The following is an 18,910-nucleotide window of genomic DNA, read 5'->3' as shown; positions in this document are numbered from 1 at the left end:
CCCCGCCCGCCCGACCGACCCTTCCCCGCGAGTCGCCACCTCGCCCTCGACCTGCCCTGCCCCGCCGGCCGCCTCCTCACCCCCATCCTGCGCTGCCCCACCGCCCGCCGCCTCGCCTTGCCGGTCGCCGCCTCGCCCCGGCCCTGACTCTCCCCGCCTCGCCCCGGCCCTGCCTCTCCCTGCCGGTGAGACCTCCACCTTTTTTCTGTTTTTAGATATATATAGATAGATAGATCAGTAGATAGATAGATAGATTGTTAGATAGATAGATAGATGAATGTTGAAAAAAATGGTTCGATGATGATGACGAATAGATGATCATGATGAATATGTGATGATGATGATTAATATATTGTTGATATTGGTAGTTGTGATGATGATAATGATGAAGAATATTTATTTAATATTTTTAGTTGTGATGATGATGATGATGATGATGATGATGAATATGTGATGAAATAACCCTACATGATTCAAGAATAAATGAAAGCATGTTTATATGTTTCAAATATGCTCTATGAGTTGTGATGTTCTAATTTTTGTCGCGGTGCAATTTGCAGGTTTTGTAGAGTTTCATGTCGGTGGAGTGATCGTCATCGAAGTTGTTGGTCACCGATCGTCCCTCCTCTGTTCGACTACTTCCTTTACAGCCGAGGGTGAGCTATGAATCCACCTACACCTCCTATGCTCTTTTACTCATGTCACTAGATTTCATTCTCAAGTCAAGTCGCGTAACCTAGGCGTCTCCCGTCCGAAAGGGTTCCATCGATAAATATGCATTCAATTGCATATTTATCACCGCAGCTCTTTCGGATTGTCCAGCGTTTTCCACAGACGGCCCGAGGATGTGTAGATTGGGTATGTTTCTCCGTGCTCTACCCCGTTCCGAGACAGGATTTCGGTGGTGCCTCCCCGTTGTTCTCCGGAGCACATTCTCTTGGCTATTAGCCGAGACGTGTATTTGGAGAACAGCGGGGATGTGCTGCCGAAATTTTGTCTCGGAACGGGGTAGAGCATGGAGAACGTACTCAATCTACACATCTTCGGGTGGGATTAGGACCCATCTTTACCTATTAGAGATGTAGGTGGATTCAACGCGGTAGAAAATGAATTTTTGATGTGATTAATTTAAGTGAATCCTTAATTATGTTGTGTGGCTTGCAAAAAAGCAGAGGATGGCAGATAATCAGTGGATGTACAGTGGTTTTATCCGTCGGAATCGAGTAACATCAGAGTGGATCGCGAAAACCGATGTGTATTTGAAGGAGATATTCCGGCGTCCAATGAGAATTATCCCACCATGCCCCTGTGCGAGATGTGCCAGACGTCACCGTAGAAATCAGAAGGACATGAGTGAGCACCTTCGCACGCACGGATATATGCCAAACTTTGACATGCCGCCGATAAACATAGCCGAGTAGGACCATGGTAGAGCGGAGGTGATGCGACAACGCATCGATGGATATGAGGACGATGGGGTCAGGGACATACTAGATGATGTCATTGTTGCAGAAACGGCAAATGCGACACCTTCAGAGAATGAATCGGAGGAGCCGAAGGCAACCGCAAAGGCCTTCTTGGGGGTCTTGGCCTTGTCGAAGAAACCTCTTTATGCGGGTGCGGAAATATCTCAGCTGGATGCCATCTCACAACTGATTGCAGTCAAGGCTGAGTACGGCTATAGCCAGAAATGCTTCGAAGCATTCCTGGGAGTATGGGCTAACAGCCTCCCTGAGGGTCATGAACTGCTGAAAAGCATGTACGATACAAAGAAAATCATGAAGGCACTCTCTATGGATTATGAGAAAATAGATGTTTGCCCGAAGAATTGCCTTTTGTTTAGGCACGAGTATGCGGATGACAAGTACTGTAGGGAGTGTGGTTCATCTCGGTACATTGAGGTGGTTGGTGAGGATGGTGAGAAAAAGCAGCTAGCCATCCTCGTTAAGGTTCTTCGGTATCTTGATTTTATAAAAAGACTGCAGCGCCTTTTCATCATGAAGGAGTCTGCCAAAATGATGAAGTGGCACAAGGAAGGTATAAGGTACAATCCAAAAAAAATCATACATCCATCGGAAGGCGAAGCATGGAAGTCGTTCGATGAAGAATACCCTGAGGAAGCAGCCGAGGCTGGGAATGTTAGAATAGCCATATCAGGTGATGGGTTGAATCCATATGGTATGTCGTCCAATCCGTACAGCTGCTGGCCCGTGTTTGTAATTCCGCTCAATCTTCCTCCCGGTGCCCTAATGCAACGCAAGACCATGTTCTTATCGCTCATCATTCCGGGGCCTGATTACCCGGGGAAGAAATTGGGTGTGTTTAGCCGCTGGTGGATGATTTGCACCATTCTTGGTACTTTCCGAGGTTGACATACGACCGGGATCTGCAGAGAAATTTCTTGATGAAAGTTTGGTTGCACTATTGCATGCATGACTTTCCCGGCTTGCTCTATTCTGCGGATGGTGTACAAGTGGGAAGATGCCATACCCAGTGTGCATGCAGGCTCTGCGAATGATTTGGCTGAGTAAGGGTGGCAAGTATGTAACCTTTGACCTGTATCGACAGTTCCTCCCTCTAGACCATCCAGACAGGAAGACAAGAAGAACTTCACAAAATGTCGGGTTGTTCATGAAGTACCCGAGATTCCAACATTTTCAGGGGCAGATGTTCTTGCTCAGCTAAAAGCTCTGAAGCCTAAAGTCAAAGCCAAAGCCAAAGCCAAATGCTTCAAGGGATATGGTGAGACGCACAACTGGACTCACATTACCCCCTTCTCGCATCTTCCCTATTTCAAGGACCTCAAACTTCCTTACAATATCGATGTGATGCACACCGAAAAGAATGTGGTGGAGTCCCTTTTCCACACGATCCTCAACATTCCTGATAAGACGAAGGATAACATTAAAGCTAGAGCTGATCAACAGAGAATTTGTGATAGACCACGTCTGAACATGAAGCCTCCCACAGGCGGTCGAAAAAACTGGTTCAAGCCAGATGCTGACTTTGTCCTTAAACCGCCAGAAAAAAGGAAGTACTTATCTGGCTGAAACACATTTTGAAGTTCACCGATGGTTATGCATCGAATATAAGTAAGGGAGTCAATCTTTCAACGGGCAAAGTGACCGGCCTGAAGAGTCATGACTACCATGTATGGATTGAGCGGATAATGCCGGTGATGGTTCGAGGCTATGTCCCCGAGCATGTCTGGCGAGTACTTGCCGAGCTAAGCCATTTCTTCCGCACGCTCTGTGCTAAAGAAGTAAGTAAAGACGTGATTGAAAAATTGCATAAGAAGGCACCGGAGTTGATAGTCAAGCTAGAGAAGATCTTTCCGCCAGGCTTCTTTACTCCGATGACACATCTCATTCTGCACCTCACGAACGAGGTATTGTTGGGGGGCCTATGCAGAATCGCTGGCAGTACGGCCCTGAGAGACAGAACAAGCATCTCCGACAGAAATGTGTTTATTATTACTAATTTCTTATTCTCTTTTCAATGCTAGAAAGAGCGCACCCTCACCGACTTAGGGGTGTTGTCTTCGAGGCCCTCCTCTAGTAAGGTACCCTCCTCTAGTGAGGTACCCCCTGGCGAGGAGGAGGAGGAGGACGAGGAGGAGGAGGAGGTTCGGGGTAGGGCCGAGGAGGAGGTGGAGGAGGCAGGCGAGGAGGAGGACGAGGAGGAGGAGGAGGAGGAGGTTGGGGAGGGGGAGGCAGGAGAGGAGGAGGGTGGTGGCGGGGATGATGGTGGTGGCGGGAAGGGGGTTGACAACAAGGGGTGGCTGCGTGGTAACGCAAAGCTACCAAAGCAGGTTCCTGCTACTGAGGAGCAGAAGTGGCTCATTGAGCCCACGGGAAAAGAGTAAGTGCCACTTTATAATAATTTCATTGTTTTGCTTGTCACATGCTCATTCCGGTTGTTATTTATTTTTCTTGTCACATGCTAATAGTTCACTCTTTTGCAGCAACTGGATATATTCTAAAGGGGTCCATATTCCCAACAGCCTCATCACCGTCTTGCTGATGTTATACTGGCCAGGGTTGTACTGTCCGGATCCAGTCAGGGACCCGGACCATCGGGTTTTGGCCACGAGCTGGGACCACTGGGAAGCGGCCCTCCACGTGGACCATGAAACCCATGCCAAGGTCGTGATCACTACTTTCTGGGTGAGTTCTCTTCAGAAGCACAAGTCCATTCTAGTTTCATGTTAACTCATGGCTTCTTCCATTCTTTTTTCATGCATGATTGTAGAAATTCTATCGAGTTCTTCTGGAGCACAAGGCCAGAGCCGACCAGATCGTGTTGCGCCAATGCTAGAAGAAGGCCCGCCAGATGCAGTACGAGGTGCGCTATGTGGCCATCTCGACATACTATCACGACGCTCTTGGTGTGAAGATGACCAAGGAAGAAGCGTGGAGGATGGGCATTACCTTGGAGAGGCACGAGTACTTGGCGGTAAGCATAAAAGATTTTTCATTCTGATGTTTGTGGTACATTTCACCGTTTTCTGTTGGCATGCCCTTATGCTTTCATTATGTAGGTGTGTCCAAATTGGTGTTATGGAAAAGACGAGTCTTGGGCGGCATTGGTGGATGTTTGGTGTGATACGGATGGAGCCTGGGCGGCTACGAGCATCAAAAACAAGGCTAACCCAGGGAGGGAGGGAGTACATGCTCAGGGAAACCGAAACCACTTTCTCCACAAGGCACTTAATGTATGACTAACCTCATTAAACATTCTTCTTCTTCTATTTACCGTCACTTTCTTATGTATGACTAACCTCTGTTTGGTGGTGCAGGAGGAGAAACTGAAGCGGCCGCTCTCACACATGGAGGCGTGGGAGATCGCCCATACCGGAAGGACTCCAAGCCTTGCGAGCCCAAGTACTACGACAAGAAGACCACGCAGAGGAAGAAGGCCTACTCCGATGGGTATCTAAGGTTACATCCTGACACACCCGACCCCATTGCGGTGGATCTGGACAAGAGGGTGGTGGTGGGCATGGGGCCCAAGGAGCACGGTCGGGAGGCGGTTCTCGATGCTGTGATCACTCCTACTATCACCTACACACAGCTCCGTCGGATCGACCCGAGTTTGAGCCAGCGCACGAGCACGCCCATGACCAGTTCACAGTCATAGTCCCTCTTATCTTCATTGCTCACTTTATTTTCCACATTTAGTAGTTTTATGAGTTCCATCATGTCATACCGTAGGCCTACATGGAGTACACACGCCAGGAGACCATGGCATGGCACGAGAGCCTTCATGCATACCATCAGCAGAGGGATCGCATGATGCAACACGCTCTTGAGGAAATGGCGGCCGGCAGGCTTCCTCAATTGCAATTAGGAGCATCTCCTCCAGCACAACCAAGGCTGCTTACCTTTGACGAGTTTCTCGCACAGAACGCTGGCCCCTCGCCAGTTAGTTCATCCCCAATCTATTCACCCAAATCATATCATGCCTTTCAAGATAGTCATATATCCCGTTAACATGTCTTCTCAACATCCAGGTAACCGGTGGATCAACCATTGGTGGTGGTCTTCGCAGCACTCCGGAATCACGGAGCCCGACCACTCCGATCCACGGAGGCGGAGGCGGAGGTGGAGGCGGTCTTGGCGATAGCGCTGCCGCTAGCAGTGATGACCTGGGCTTCGGCTGGCTTGGCAGTGACGACCTCCGCGGTGCTCGACGTCTTGGCGCTTAAGCCTTTCGGTTACTTGTGTGCTTATGCATATGTTTCTTTAGATGACTTATGTGTGGTGATGATGATGATGATAAACTTGTGGTCTTTGATGGTCCTTTAGATGACTTGTGTGCTTCTTTATATGCTTATGTTGATTGTGATGATGCTTATGCATATATTGTTGTGACGGTGCCGGATGATACTTAGATGTGTTCTATATGTCTATGTCCATCATATATATCTGCCGTGATGATGCTTATGTATATTTGAATTGAATTGATCTGAAAACAAACAGAAAAAAGAAAAAAAATCAAATACAAACTATGCCCACGGCTAGGCCGTCGGCATAGTTTCTTAGTTTGAAACTATGTCGACGGCTAGGCCGTCGGCATAGCCCTGCCCCAGGAGTCCCCAGTTGCTGGCACGTAGCAGCTATGCCGACGGCCTGGCTGTTGGCTTAGTTTGAAACTATGTCGACGGCTAGGCCGTCGGCATAGCCCTGCCACGTGTCGTGTTTCCGTTGGTTGGAACTTGACGGCGGCCGCCGTTAGGCGGGAACGTTGCCGACAGCCCGGGCCGTCGGCATAGATGTACAGACTCCGTCGGGATAGGACCTATGTCGACGTCCCCCCGGGCTACACCGACGGATATGTTGCCAACGGCCCTATGCCGACGGGGGCCGTCGGCATAGACCTATCTCGACGGGAATCAGAGATATGCCGACGGCCAGGGCCGTCGGCATAGGGGTCGATTCCGGCAGTGTAGGCTCCTCACATAGTAAAGCAATTCGCAATGCTACAAAATTGCAATTCCAGATTTATTTACACATGGACAAAGAAAAACGACATGGGTATTTATTTTATAGATTGCTCATGTGTAAACGATGGATTGGTAATAATGTAACTAATACAAGTCACCGTTCAAGAGTTTATTCTGCAGTTCCATCGAGGGTGTCAAGGGTTTCGTCGTGCTGCCACCATTTCCTTGCTCCCTTTCCCCTCGACGCCCCAGAGGTTGCCATCAATAAGCCCGCATGGCCGCCGCTGAGGGTGGCAACAAGGTTTCAACCGCTATGCAACTCGAGCATAGGGTTTTCGATTTGGCTGTGGCGTCCAAGCTGCAGGGGCCTCCATAGGTATTGGCCAATCTCATTAGTCAAGCCAGCGATGAGGCGGCAATGGGAGTGGGTCTTTGTGGGGCTTCCTTGACATCCATAAGTGTCACATCTAAAGGTTGGGGCTCTCCCTCTCTCCTCCTCCTCTAGCTCACCTCATCGATAGATCTAGCCACCAATGACCATCGATTGTCCAATGTTGTAGGCTGACGCTTGGTATTGTAAATCAAGAGAAATTGCTGGTCGTCGTGGCACTTTCCTCTGTAGAGACACCGTCAGGGTCCCTTCTCCCAACCACCCCCTTTGATCTTGGTGAAAACCTATTATCCGTCTCGGACTGGGTGAGTGCGGTGTGTGGCATCAGGTCCCTCTTGAGGCACCATCCGAGGAAACATGAGAAGGATGTGTGTGATGTTAAGCATTATAGGCATCTAACTGCGGCATCCACATAAAGGCCGGACAAGTTTTGTGTGCTCCATTGTTTTCTTTTGATTTGTGATCACCTTTGTGCATGCTCAACATGTTTGTTGGTAGGTTAGAGTCCTCAATTCTGAGCAAGAGGTGATAGGATTCCCCTTCCCGGGATAGCAACATGGCAGAGGTGATGAGTAACTGAGCCAATCCGTAGTAGTGGGACTCTTTGTGGATGCTTGTCTCCTTGGCTTAACCTCTCTGGATCATGTTCTTCATCGACCTCTTCCTCTAGCGTATCCATAGGCATCGGGAGTTTAGATGACGGGGTGAGCTCATCGAGTCACGGCGGTCATGCGTAGTTGTTCTTCCTGGCGGCCACGAGGCATGTACCTCTCCCTATTCTAGGGTGACCGCCTCCTTTGAGCTAGCCCTGGTCATATCCTAGGTTGAGCTTTACCCTAAGATCTCAGATCCGAGCCTAGCTCAGCCCAAAAATGCAAGTAGTGACATTTCTTAATTTTTTTTCTTTTTTGCGAAAATAATCCAGATCTATTATCAAAGTTCACTAGAAGTACAAAGCACCTCAAACATGATGAAAATTACATCGAGATTCTGAGACCACCAAATGACCACTACCGCTGTCAGAACGAGCCGCCGATGCGACGTTGTCGCTGCTCCCATACTGGAGCCGGATTGACCTTGTCGATGACAGCCGAGAAGTCTTCATGCACGAGCCCCTAAGGAGCAGCACCCTGGAGCCGCGGTCGTCGTCATTGAACCCTTGAATAGATCTGAAATAATTGACACCAAATCTCGCCACATGTCGAGAAACCCTAACCTCACCGTTCCAAGGAGAGGGCAGAAATCTCCATCGGAGCTCCGTCAACTATGTCCAGATAGACGAACTCAAAGAGGATTGGAGCCCGGAAGACAAACTTGAAGAAGAAGTGTCGCCACCCGCCCGAGCGCTAAACCTGCAAGGACTGAAATGGCCTAACCTAAACTATTAACCGGAGCGGAGGCACCGGGATTCCACTCCCCGCCACCGGCCATGGAGCGGCAGGTAGAGGGGAGGTGATTCTACGGGCTCGCCAGCGAAGTCTGGAGGGGACAGTTTACCCTAGCCACCAAGGGATAGGGGAGGTCATTTTTTTCTATTGAAATCTTTAGGTCAATCATTCTAGAATATATACCTAATTGTGTCTATGTTTTCTCTACTATCTAAAAAGAATGCAAGGTTCCTTTTTCTGCCAACTGACCGCATCCTGCCTACCCCTTCGTCCATCTCCACCCTTCTGTCCCGCACATCCCACCCCCAGTTTTTCAGTCCAAATCGGAAAAAATGAAATTTTTTCTCTCACCCGGTATTTTCATTTCCACAATTTCCTCTCGGACGAATCCATCACTCTCGTGGCTGAAAAATCACCTCGACCTCCCGCCCAGTCAGATCTCATTCCTGCCGCCATGGCCTTCCTATTCCTCGAAATAGGCTTTTGCCCCGCTTTATAGATAAAGCATAGTTTCGTACAACAGTCAAGCAAATCCCAAGGTACAAACCAACGGCTGGGGCCACGGCACATCAAAGCCCAAGAAACATAAAAGATATATGGAAGAAGGCCACCTAGTGGCAGTCGCGAGGCGACACTGCGGTGCAGAAAGTCAACGCGCTGTATGCAAAAGCGCATCCAACATGTGTCCGAGCCGGGTACGGTCATGCTGCCTCGAGAGCGTGTGCCAGTGCTGCATAAAAGCAAGGAATTTGAAGGAGTCAGATGTCTTTGCCGGGAAGACCTTCTCAATCACCATCTATTACGAGTCGTCCAAAGTTTCCATGTCATTGCCACAAAGACTAGCCAGAAAAGGTGGCGATGTTGCGACGGGTGGGTAGCTATATGTTGAAGGAAGTCCGCAAGGTCCAGAACCTCCCATTCGGGTCCTAGCGCCTCGCAAACGAACGTCCACATCACCCGTGCGGTAGTACAAGCGAAGAGGATATGTGTCTCCGTCTCCGGTACCGCGCAGAGGGGGCACAAGCCGTTCCCAGGGTCGTGCCACTTAAGAACCTCCGTCCCTGAGGGGAGGCGATTCCGCAGTAGTTGCCAGACGAATATCTTAATCTTCAGTGGGATGGGGGCTTTCCACATTGGAGCTAACCAAGGTGTGGCCGGTGCCTGGCACAGGGAATGATATGTCGAACTCATCGAGAACACCGCCGTCGGGGTGATCCTCCATGACACGTGTCTGGATGGTCCGGAAGCGTTTGTGGAAGAGCCTCCTGCAACCTAGACCAATCTTCACTCTCAGCATGTCCAAAGGTGCGGCGGAACCGAATGTTCCACTGCCCATCGTGTAACATCTTGGAGACAAGAGCTGACGGTTCCACACAGTCGCAAATAGACTAGGGAACCTCAGACGTAGTGGTTCGGGGCCCAACCTGGGATCTAGCAGAATTGGGTCCCGTCCCCATTCGCTATGCAGAAGGAAATCCATAAGCGGATTTCCTCCTTGATCTTCTGGATGGCTCACCAAAACTTCGATCCTCCCCTCCGAGAACATGCCATAAGAGGCTCATGCCTAAGGTATTTTTGCATGAATGAGCTGGAGCCAAAGTCCGCCCTCCCCGCACAAGATCCGCCAAACCCATCGCAGCATCAAAGCAACGTTCATGCGACGGGAGGCCACAATGCCCAAGCTGCCCTGGTCTTTGGGCATACAAATGTCAATCCACTTGACCATGTGGTACTTTTGGCGGCCATCGGCGGCCTGCCAAAAGAATCTAGCTAGCTAGGTCCTTATCAAAGGCGGCCGTCGGTGCCCCCCTGACCCACGTGGCCAGGTGCCAGCTCCCCCTGACGTATTCTCAGTGCCAGAAATTATCAAATATTTCAGAAAAAATCATACTAAATTTTCAGAGCATTTGGAGAACTTTTATTTTCGGGGTATTTTTTATTGCATGGATAATTCAGAAAACTGACATAAAATACTATTTTTACTTTATTTAATCTAAATAACAGAAAGTAAAAGGAGGGTACAGAAGGTTGTGCCTTCTAACTTCAGCCATCTCATCCTCATCAAAAGGAATCCAATAACAAGGTTGATCAAGTCTTGTTAACAAACTCATTCCAAATAACATGGAACCGGAGAAATTTCGAATAACACTAGGTTACCTCACCGGGGATATGCACATCCCCAATAATAAGAATATCATATTTCTTCTTGACAGTAGGAAGAGGGAATTCAAAACCTCCAATAATAATAGTAGGAATTTTCCCAATAGAATTGATGCTATGAACTTGAGGTTGTTTCCTCGGAAAGTGTACCGTATGCTCATTACCATTAATATGAAAAGTGACATTGCCTTTGCTGCAATCAATAACAGCCCCTGCAGTATTCAAAAAGGGTCTACCAAGGATAATCGACATACTATCGTCCTCGGGAATATCAAGGATAACAAAGTCCGTTAAGATAGTAATGTTTGCAACCACAACAGGCACATCCTCACAAATACCGACAGGTATAGCAGTTGATTTATCGGCCATTTTCAAGGATATTTCAGTAGGTGTCAACTTATTCAATTCAACTCTACGATATGAAGAGAGAGGCTTAACACTAACATCGGCTCCAAGATCACATAAGGCAGTTTTAACATAGTTTCTTTTAATGGAGCATGGTATAGTTGGTACTCTTGGATCTCCTAGTTTCTTAGGTATTCCACCCTTAAAAGTGTAATTAGCAAGCATGGTGGAAATTTCAGCTTCCGGTATCTTTCTTTTATTTGTTATAATATCTTTCATGTAATTAGCATAAGGATTCACTTTAAGCATATCAGTCAAACGCATACGCAAGAAGATAGGTCTAATCATTTCAGCAAAGCGCTCAAAATCCTCATCATCCTTTTTCTTGGATGGCTTAGGAGGAAAAGGCATTGGTTTCTGAACCCATGGTTCTCTTTCTTTACCATGCTTCCTAGCAACAAAGTCTCTCTTATCATAACGTTGATTCTTTGATTGTGGGTTATCAATATCAACAGCAGGTTCAATCTCCACATCATTATAATTGCTAGGTTGAGCATCAACATGAACATTATCATTAGCATTATCACTAGGTTCATGTTCATCACCAGATTGTGTTTCAGCATCTGAAATAGAAATATCATTGGGATTCTCAGGTGTGTCTACAACAGGTTCACTAGAAGCATGCAAAGTCCTATCATTTTTCTTTTTCTTCTTTTTAGAAGGACTAGGTGCATCTACATTATTTCTCTGAGAATCTTGCTCAATTCTCTTAGGGTGGCCTTCATGATACAAAGGTTCCTGAGTCATTTTACCCGTTCTAATAGCCACTCTAACAGCAAAGTCATGTTTACTATTTAATTCATCGAGCAAATCATTTTGAGCTTTAAGTACTTGTTCTGTTTGAGTGTTAACCATAGAAGCATGTTTGCTAATGAGTTTAAGTTCACCTTCAACTCTAGCCATATAATCACTCAAGTGTCCAATCATATAAGCGTTTTGTTTCAATTGTCTACCAACATAAGCATTGAAATTTTCTTGTCTAGCCATAAAGTCATCAAATTCATCCAAGCATTGGCCAGCAAACTTAGTAGACGGGATTTCAACTTTATCATATCTATAGAGAGAATTTACCTTTACTACCTGTGTCAGGTTATCAAGACCATGTATTTCTTTGATAAATGGTATATTAAGGCCATGTATTTCTTCAATAGGAGGTAAATTCTTAACATCTTCAGCTTTAATACCTTTTTCTTTCATAGATTTTTGCATATCTTCTGGACTGAGAAATAGAACACCTCTTTTCTTCGGAGTTCGCTTAGGAATTGGCTCAAGAAGTGTCCAATTATTTTCATTAGTCAACATATTATTCAATAGCAATTCAGCTTGATCGACTGTTCTTTCCCTGAAAACACAACCAGCACAACTATCCAAGTGGTCTTTGGAAGCATCGGTTAGTCCATTATAAAATATATCAAGTATTTCATTTTTCCTAAGAGCATGATCAGGCAAAGCATTAAGTAACCGGAGAAGCCTCCCCCAAGCTTGTGGGAGACTCTCTTCTTCAATTCGCACAAAATTATATATTTCCCTCAAGGCAGCTTGTTTCTTATGAGCAGGGAAATATTTAGCAGAGAAGTAATAAATCATATCCTAGGGACTATGCACAGAACCAGGATCAAGAGAATTAAACCAAGTTTTAGCATCACCCTTTAATGAGAATGGAAATATCTTAAGGATATAGTAGTAGCGAGATTTCTCATCAAAAGTGAACGGGGTGGCTATATCATTTAACTTAGTAAGATGTGCCAGAATAGTTTCAGATTCATAGCCATAAAAAGGATCAGATTCAACCAAAGTAATTATCTCAGGATCAACAGAGAAATCATAATCCTTATCAGTAACAAAGATAAGTGAAGTAGCAAAAGCAGGGTCATATTTCATTCTAGCATTCAGAGATTTCTGTTTCAGTTTAGCTAATATTTTCTTAAGATCAGATCTATAATTGCAAGCAAGAAAATCTCTAGCAGTTTCTTCATCCATAACATAACCCTCAGGAACAACAGGTAATTCATATTTAGGGGGAGAACCTTCATCATCACTATCTTCAATAATATCAGTTTCAATAATTTCATTCTCTCTAGCCCTAGCAAGTTGTTCATCAAGAAATTCACCTAATGGCACAGTAGTATCAAGCATAGAAGTAGTTTCATCATAAGTATCATGCATAGCAGAAGTGGCATCATCAATAACATGCGACATATCAGAATTGATAGCAGAAGCAGGTTTAGGTGTCGCAAGCTTACTCATAACATAAGGAGAATCAAGCGGAGAGCTAGATGGCAGTTCCTTACCTTCCCTCGTAGTTGAGGGATAAATCTTAGCTATTTCATCTTTCAAGTTCCTCATAGTGACCAGAAGATATAAATCCCAAGTGACTCAAAGAAAAGAGCTATGCTCCCCGGCAACGGCGCTAGAAAATAGTCTTGATAACCCACAAGTATAGGGGATCGCAACAGTTTTCGAGGGTAGAGTATTCAACCCAAATTTATTGATTCGACACAAGGGGAGCCAAAGAATATTCTCAAGTATTAGCAGTTGAGTTCTCAATTCAACCACACTTGGATAACTTAGTATCTGCAGCAAAGTATTTAGTAGCAAAGTAGTATGGAAGTAACGGTAACAGTAGCAAAAGTAATAGTAGCAGTTTTGTAGTAATTGTAACAGCAGCAACGGTAAAGTAAATAAGCAAAGAGCAATATGTGAAAAGCTCGTAGGCATTGGAACAGTGATGGATGATTATGTCGGATGTGATTCCTCATGTAATAGTTATAACATAGGGTGACACAGAACTAGCTTCAATTCGTCAATGTAATGTAGGCATGTATTCCGACTAGAGTCATACGTGCTTATGGAAAAGAACTTGCATGACATCTTTTGTCCTACCCTCCCGTGGCAGCGGGGTCCTAATGGAAACTAAGGGATATTAAGGCCTCCTTTTAATAGAGTACCGGACCAAAGCATTAACACTTAGTGAATACATGAACTCCTCAAACTACGGTCATCACCGAGAAGTATCCCGCTTATTGTCACTTCGGGGTTGTCGGATCATAACACATAATAGGTGACTATAGACTTGCAAGATAGGATCAAGAACTCACATATATTCATGAAAACATAATAGGTTCAGATCTGAAATCATGGCACTCGGGCCCTAATGACAAGCATTAAGCATAGCAAAGTCATAGCAACATCAATCTCAGAACATAGTGGATACTAGGGATCAAACCCTAACCAAACTAACTTCATTACATGGTAAATCTCATCCAACCCATCACCGTCCAGCAAGCCTACGATGGAATTACTCACGCACGGCGGTGAGCATCGTGAAATTGGTGATGGAGGATGGTTGATGATGACGACGGCGACGAATCCCCCTCTCCGGAGCCCCGAACGGACTCCAGATCAGCCCTCCCGAGAGATATTAGGGCTTGGCGGCGGCTCCGTATCGTAAAACGTGATGAAACATTTTCTCTGATTTTTTTCTCCCCGAACGTGAATATATGGAGTTAGAGTTGAGGTCGGTGGAGGTCCAGGGGGCCCACGAGGCAGGGGGCGCGCCCCCACCCTCATGGACAGGGTGTGGGCCCCCTGGTGCTGATTCTTTCACTAGTATTTTTTATTAATTCTGAAAAGTTGCTCCGTGGATTTTCAGGTCATTCCGAGAACTTTTATTTCTGCACAAAAATAACACCATGGCAGTTCTGCTGAAAACAGCATCAGCCCGGGTTAGTTCCATTCAAATCATGCAAGTTAGAGTCCAAAACAAGGGCAAAAGTGTTTGGAAAAGTAGATACGACGAAGACGTATCAACTCCCCCAAGCTTAAACCTTTGCTAGTCCTCAAGCAATTCAGTTGACAAACTGAAAGTGATAAAGAAAAACTTTTACAAACTCTGTTTGCTCTTGTTATTGTAAATATGTAAAGCCAGTATTCAAGTTTTCAGCAAGGATTACGAACTAACCATATTCACAATAACACTTAGGTCTCATGTTCACTCATATCAATGGCATAATCAACTAGCGAGCAATAATAATAAATCTAGGATGACAACACTTTCTCAAAACAATCATAATATGATATAACAAGATGGTATCTCACTAGCCCTTTCTGAGACCGCAAAACATAAATGCAGAGCACCTTTAAAGATCAAGGACTGACTAAACATTGTAATTCATGGTAAAAGAGATCCAGTCATAGTCATACCCAATATAAATTAATAGTAATGCATGCAAATGATAGCGGTGCTCTCCAGAGGGTGCTTTTTAATAAGAGGGTGATGACTCAACATAAAAGTAAATAGATAGGCCCTTCTCAGAGGGAAGCAGGGATTTGTAGAGGTGCCAGAGCTCGATTTTGAAATAGAGATAAATAACATTTTGAGCGGTATACTTTCACTGTCAACATAACAGCTAAGAGATCTTGATATCTTCCATGCTACACACATTATAGGTGGTTCCCAAACAGAATGGTAAAGTTTATACTCCCCCACCACCAACAAACATCAATCCATGCCTTGCCCGAAACACCGGGTGCCTCCAACTAACAACAATCCTGGGGGAGTTTTGTTTGCAATTATTTTGATTTGATTTGAGAATGGGACTGGGCATCCCGGTCACCAGCCATTTTCTCGTGAATGAGGAGCGGAGTCCACTCCTCTTGAGAATAACCCGCCTAACATGGAAGATACAGACAGCCCTAGTTGATACATGAGTTGTTCGAGCATCCAAAACCGAATTTCATTTGAAGGTTTGGAGTTTGGCACATACAAATTTACTTGGAACGGCAGGTAAATACCGCATATAGGAAGGTATGGTGGACTCATATGGCATAACTTTGGGGTTTATGGAGTTTGGATGCACATGCAGTATTCCCGCTTAGTACAGGTGAAGGCAAGAAAGAGACTGGGAAGCGACCAACTAGAGAGCGACAACAGTCATGAACATGCATTAAAATTAATCAACACTGAGTGCAAGCATGAGTAGGATATAATCCACCATGAACATAAATATCGTATAGGCTATGTTGATTTTGTTTTCACTACATGCGTGAACATGTCTCAAGTCAAGTTGCTCGAATCATTCAAAGGAGGATACCACCCTATTATACCACATCACAACCATTTTAATAGCATGTTGGCACGCAAGGTAAACCATTATGAGCTCCTGGCTAATTAAGCATGGCATAAGCAACTATAATCTCTAATTGTCATTGCAAACATGTTTATTCATAATAGGATGAATCAGGAACGATGAACTAATCATATTTACAAAAACAAGAGAGGTCGAGTTCATACCAGCTTCTCTCATCTCAATCATTTCATCATACATCGTCATTACTGCCTTTCACTTGCACGACCGAACGATGTGGATAATAATAATAGTGCACGAGCATTGGACTAAGCTGGAATCTGCAAGCATTCAATTCAAGGGAGAAGACAAGGTAATATGGGCTCTTGGTTAAATCAACAATAATGCATATAAGAGCCACTCAACATTTTTCATTATGGTCTTCTCCTCTCGACCCCCAAAGGAAAGAAAAGAAATAAAACTATTTACACGGGAAAGCTCCCAATAAGCAAAAGAAGAACGAGAAATCTTTTTGAGTTTTCTTTTAGTTACTACTACAAGCATGGAAAGTAAACTAACTAATTTTTTTGGTTTTTCTTAAGGTTTATCAAACACACAAGAAGAAAGCTAGAAAAAGAAAATAAACTAGCATGGATAGTACAATGAAAAAGTAAGAGCACCGACAACTAGAATGAGTGTGTGAACATGAATGTAATGTCGGTGAGAAATACGTACTCCCCCAAGCTTAGGCTTTTGGCCTAAGTTGGTCTATGCCCATGGATCGCGGCTACTCTCTCCGGTGTACTGAGGAGTGTCATCCGGGTACCACTGGCTGGCGATCTCCTCCGGATCCCACTGATAAAAGGACGGTCGATAAGGGTCAAGTGGTGGTTCCGGCTCAGGCTCTGGGGCTGATGTCTGGCCCTGGTACGCATACACGGCCTCCGGCAAGACGAGGTATGTGCTGCAGTTAAATCAAACAAAGAGGGTGCAGGCAAGATAATAGTCTCACTGTGTTTCTTATGAAATCGCAAATTATACTTAAGCATCTTCTCATCATTTTTAATGATAAACTCATGTGCTACCATGCTCTTATAATATAGAAAAGTAGGGGGCAGCAGCTTTTCCTCTTTCTCATAATGCATAATAGGTATCTTGAAGTGTTTAGCAAGGCGTGAAGCATAGATACCTCCAAAGATGCGGCCCTTTGTACGGTTCAGACATAATCGTTTAGAAATAATAGCACCCATACTAACAGAGTTATCACGAAATAAAGCATGGAACAAAATAATAATATCCAGAACACTAAGGTTGCCACAGTTTCCGTGACCAATTAAGCATCTACTAGCAAATATTGCAAAGTAACGTAGGACAGGAAAGTGTATGCTAGTAATTCTTGCATCGGAAACCTTCCTCGTTTCCCCTACAGTAATAGTATCAATAAATCCATCCACATATTTACGATGTGGTTCCTCTAAGCTGCCCCCGAAGGGTATCTTGCAAACCGCACAAAATTCATATAGTGACATCTCCCTAGCCACATATTTACGATGTGGTTCCTCTAAGCTGCCCCCGAAGGGTATCTTGCAAACCGCACAAAACTCTACTGAAGGAGGTGATTTCTTAGGATGAAAGTAAAAATTTTGCACGAAAGTATTGGTGAGTAAGAGATACTGTTCGAGTTGGTCGTGGAGGAATTCGGTGAGGCACGCATTATCAGCCAACGAATAAAAATCATCATGAATCCCGGCTGCTCTCAAGAAATCATCACAAGGCCATTCACACGGCCACACTTCCGCGACGCGAGGGAGATTATACTTGGGCTTTTTATTCTCCTTAGTTTCTTTCTCCTTTGAGCTTTGGCTAGAAGAGCCCCTCAAGAATCTCTTCATCATTTTCTGAAAATTTCTGAAATTTTTAGTTAATTACTCAAAATAAAAGTGAGCGAAACTCAACAATATTGATAGCAACTACTCCCACAAGTGCCTAGAGACTATATCATGCATTAGAACTACTTGGGACCATATAAATTTGACATGCAAGCTCAAGAACAGGGTCACCTAGGCAGCAAATTTGCAATGAATAAAGCACTAGAACAAAAACTAATTGGACCATTAGAGGAGTCACATACCAAAGAACAATCCCCCAAAGCAGTTTTGTGAATGGAGCTTTGAGCACGGAGATCGAAAATGGCAGCAAGATGAGCTAGAACTCGTGCTTGAGCTGGATAGTGATTTTTCTGGGAGGAAGAAGAAGAGCATGGGTGCAGGAATAAGTGGAGGGGAGCCACCGTGGGCCCACGAGGCAGGGGGCGCCCACAGGGGGATTGGGCGCGCCCCTGACCCTCGTGGCCAGGTGCCAGCTCCCCCTGACGTGTTCTCAGTGCCAGAAATTATCAAATATTCCAGAAAAAATCATACTAAATTTTCACGGCATTTGAAGGACTTTTATTTTTGGGGTATTTTTTTATTGCATGGATAATTCAGAAAATAGACATAAAATACTATTTTTACTTTACTTAATCTAAATAACAGAAAGTAAAAGGAGGGTACAGAAGGTTGTGCCTTCTAACTTCGTCCATCTCATGCTCATCAAAAGGAATCCACTAACAAGGTTGATCAAGTCTTGTTAACAAACTCATTCCGAATAACATGCAACCGGAGAAATTTCGAATAACACTAGGTTACCTCAACGGGGATATACACATCCCCAATAATAAGAATATCATATTTCTTCTTGACAGTAGGAAGAGGGAATTCAAAACCTCCAATAATAATAGTTGGAACTTTTCCAATAGAATTGATGCTATGAACTTGAGGTTGTTTCCTCAGAAAGTGTACCGTATGCTCATTACCATTAATATGAAAAGTGACATTGCCTTGTTGCAATCAAAAACAGCCCCTGCAGTATTCAAAAAGGGTCTACCAAGGATAATCGACATACTATCGTCCTCGGGAATATCAAGAATAACAAAGTCCATTAAGATAGTAACGTTTGCAACCACAACAGGCACATCCTCACAAATACCGACAAGTATAGCAGTTGATTTATCGGC

The 18,910-nt window shown here is 44.9% G+C and overlaps 1 protein-coding gene across 1 annotated transcript in view; it reads right to left on the bottom strand.

Moving 5' to 3' along the window:
- The window catches only part of LOC123055499 (ethylene-responsive transcription factor 15-like), a 44,806-nt gene extending 36,720 nt beyond the window's left edge, over nucleotides 1–8,086 (bottom strand). Inside the window, exons 1-2 of the mRNA XM_044479499.1 lie at nucleotides 8,058–8,086; nucleotides 7,818–8,005 (exon numbers count right to left, since the gene is read on the bottom strand). Coding sequence (XP_044335434.1) covers nucleotides 7,818–8,005; nucleotides 8,058–8,086 — 217 coding nt within the window. The remainder of the gene's footprint in view (nucleotides 1–7,817; nucleotides 8,006–8,057) is intronic.
- Between the last annotated feature and the right edge of the window lie 10,824 nt (nucleotides 8,087–18,910).

This window comes from Triticum aestivum, chromosome 2D (genome assembly GCF_018294505.1).
Source record: "Triticum aestivum cultivar Chinese Spring chromosome 2D, IWGSC CS RefSeq v2.1, whole genome shotgun sequence".
Classification (NCBI taxonomy): Eukaryota; Viridiplantae; Streptophyta; class Magnoliopsida; order Poales; family Poaceae; genus Triticum; species Triticum aestivum.
Note: the sequence above shows the minus strand (reverse complement) of the source record. Positions and strands in the feature narration are given on the sequence as shown.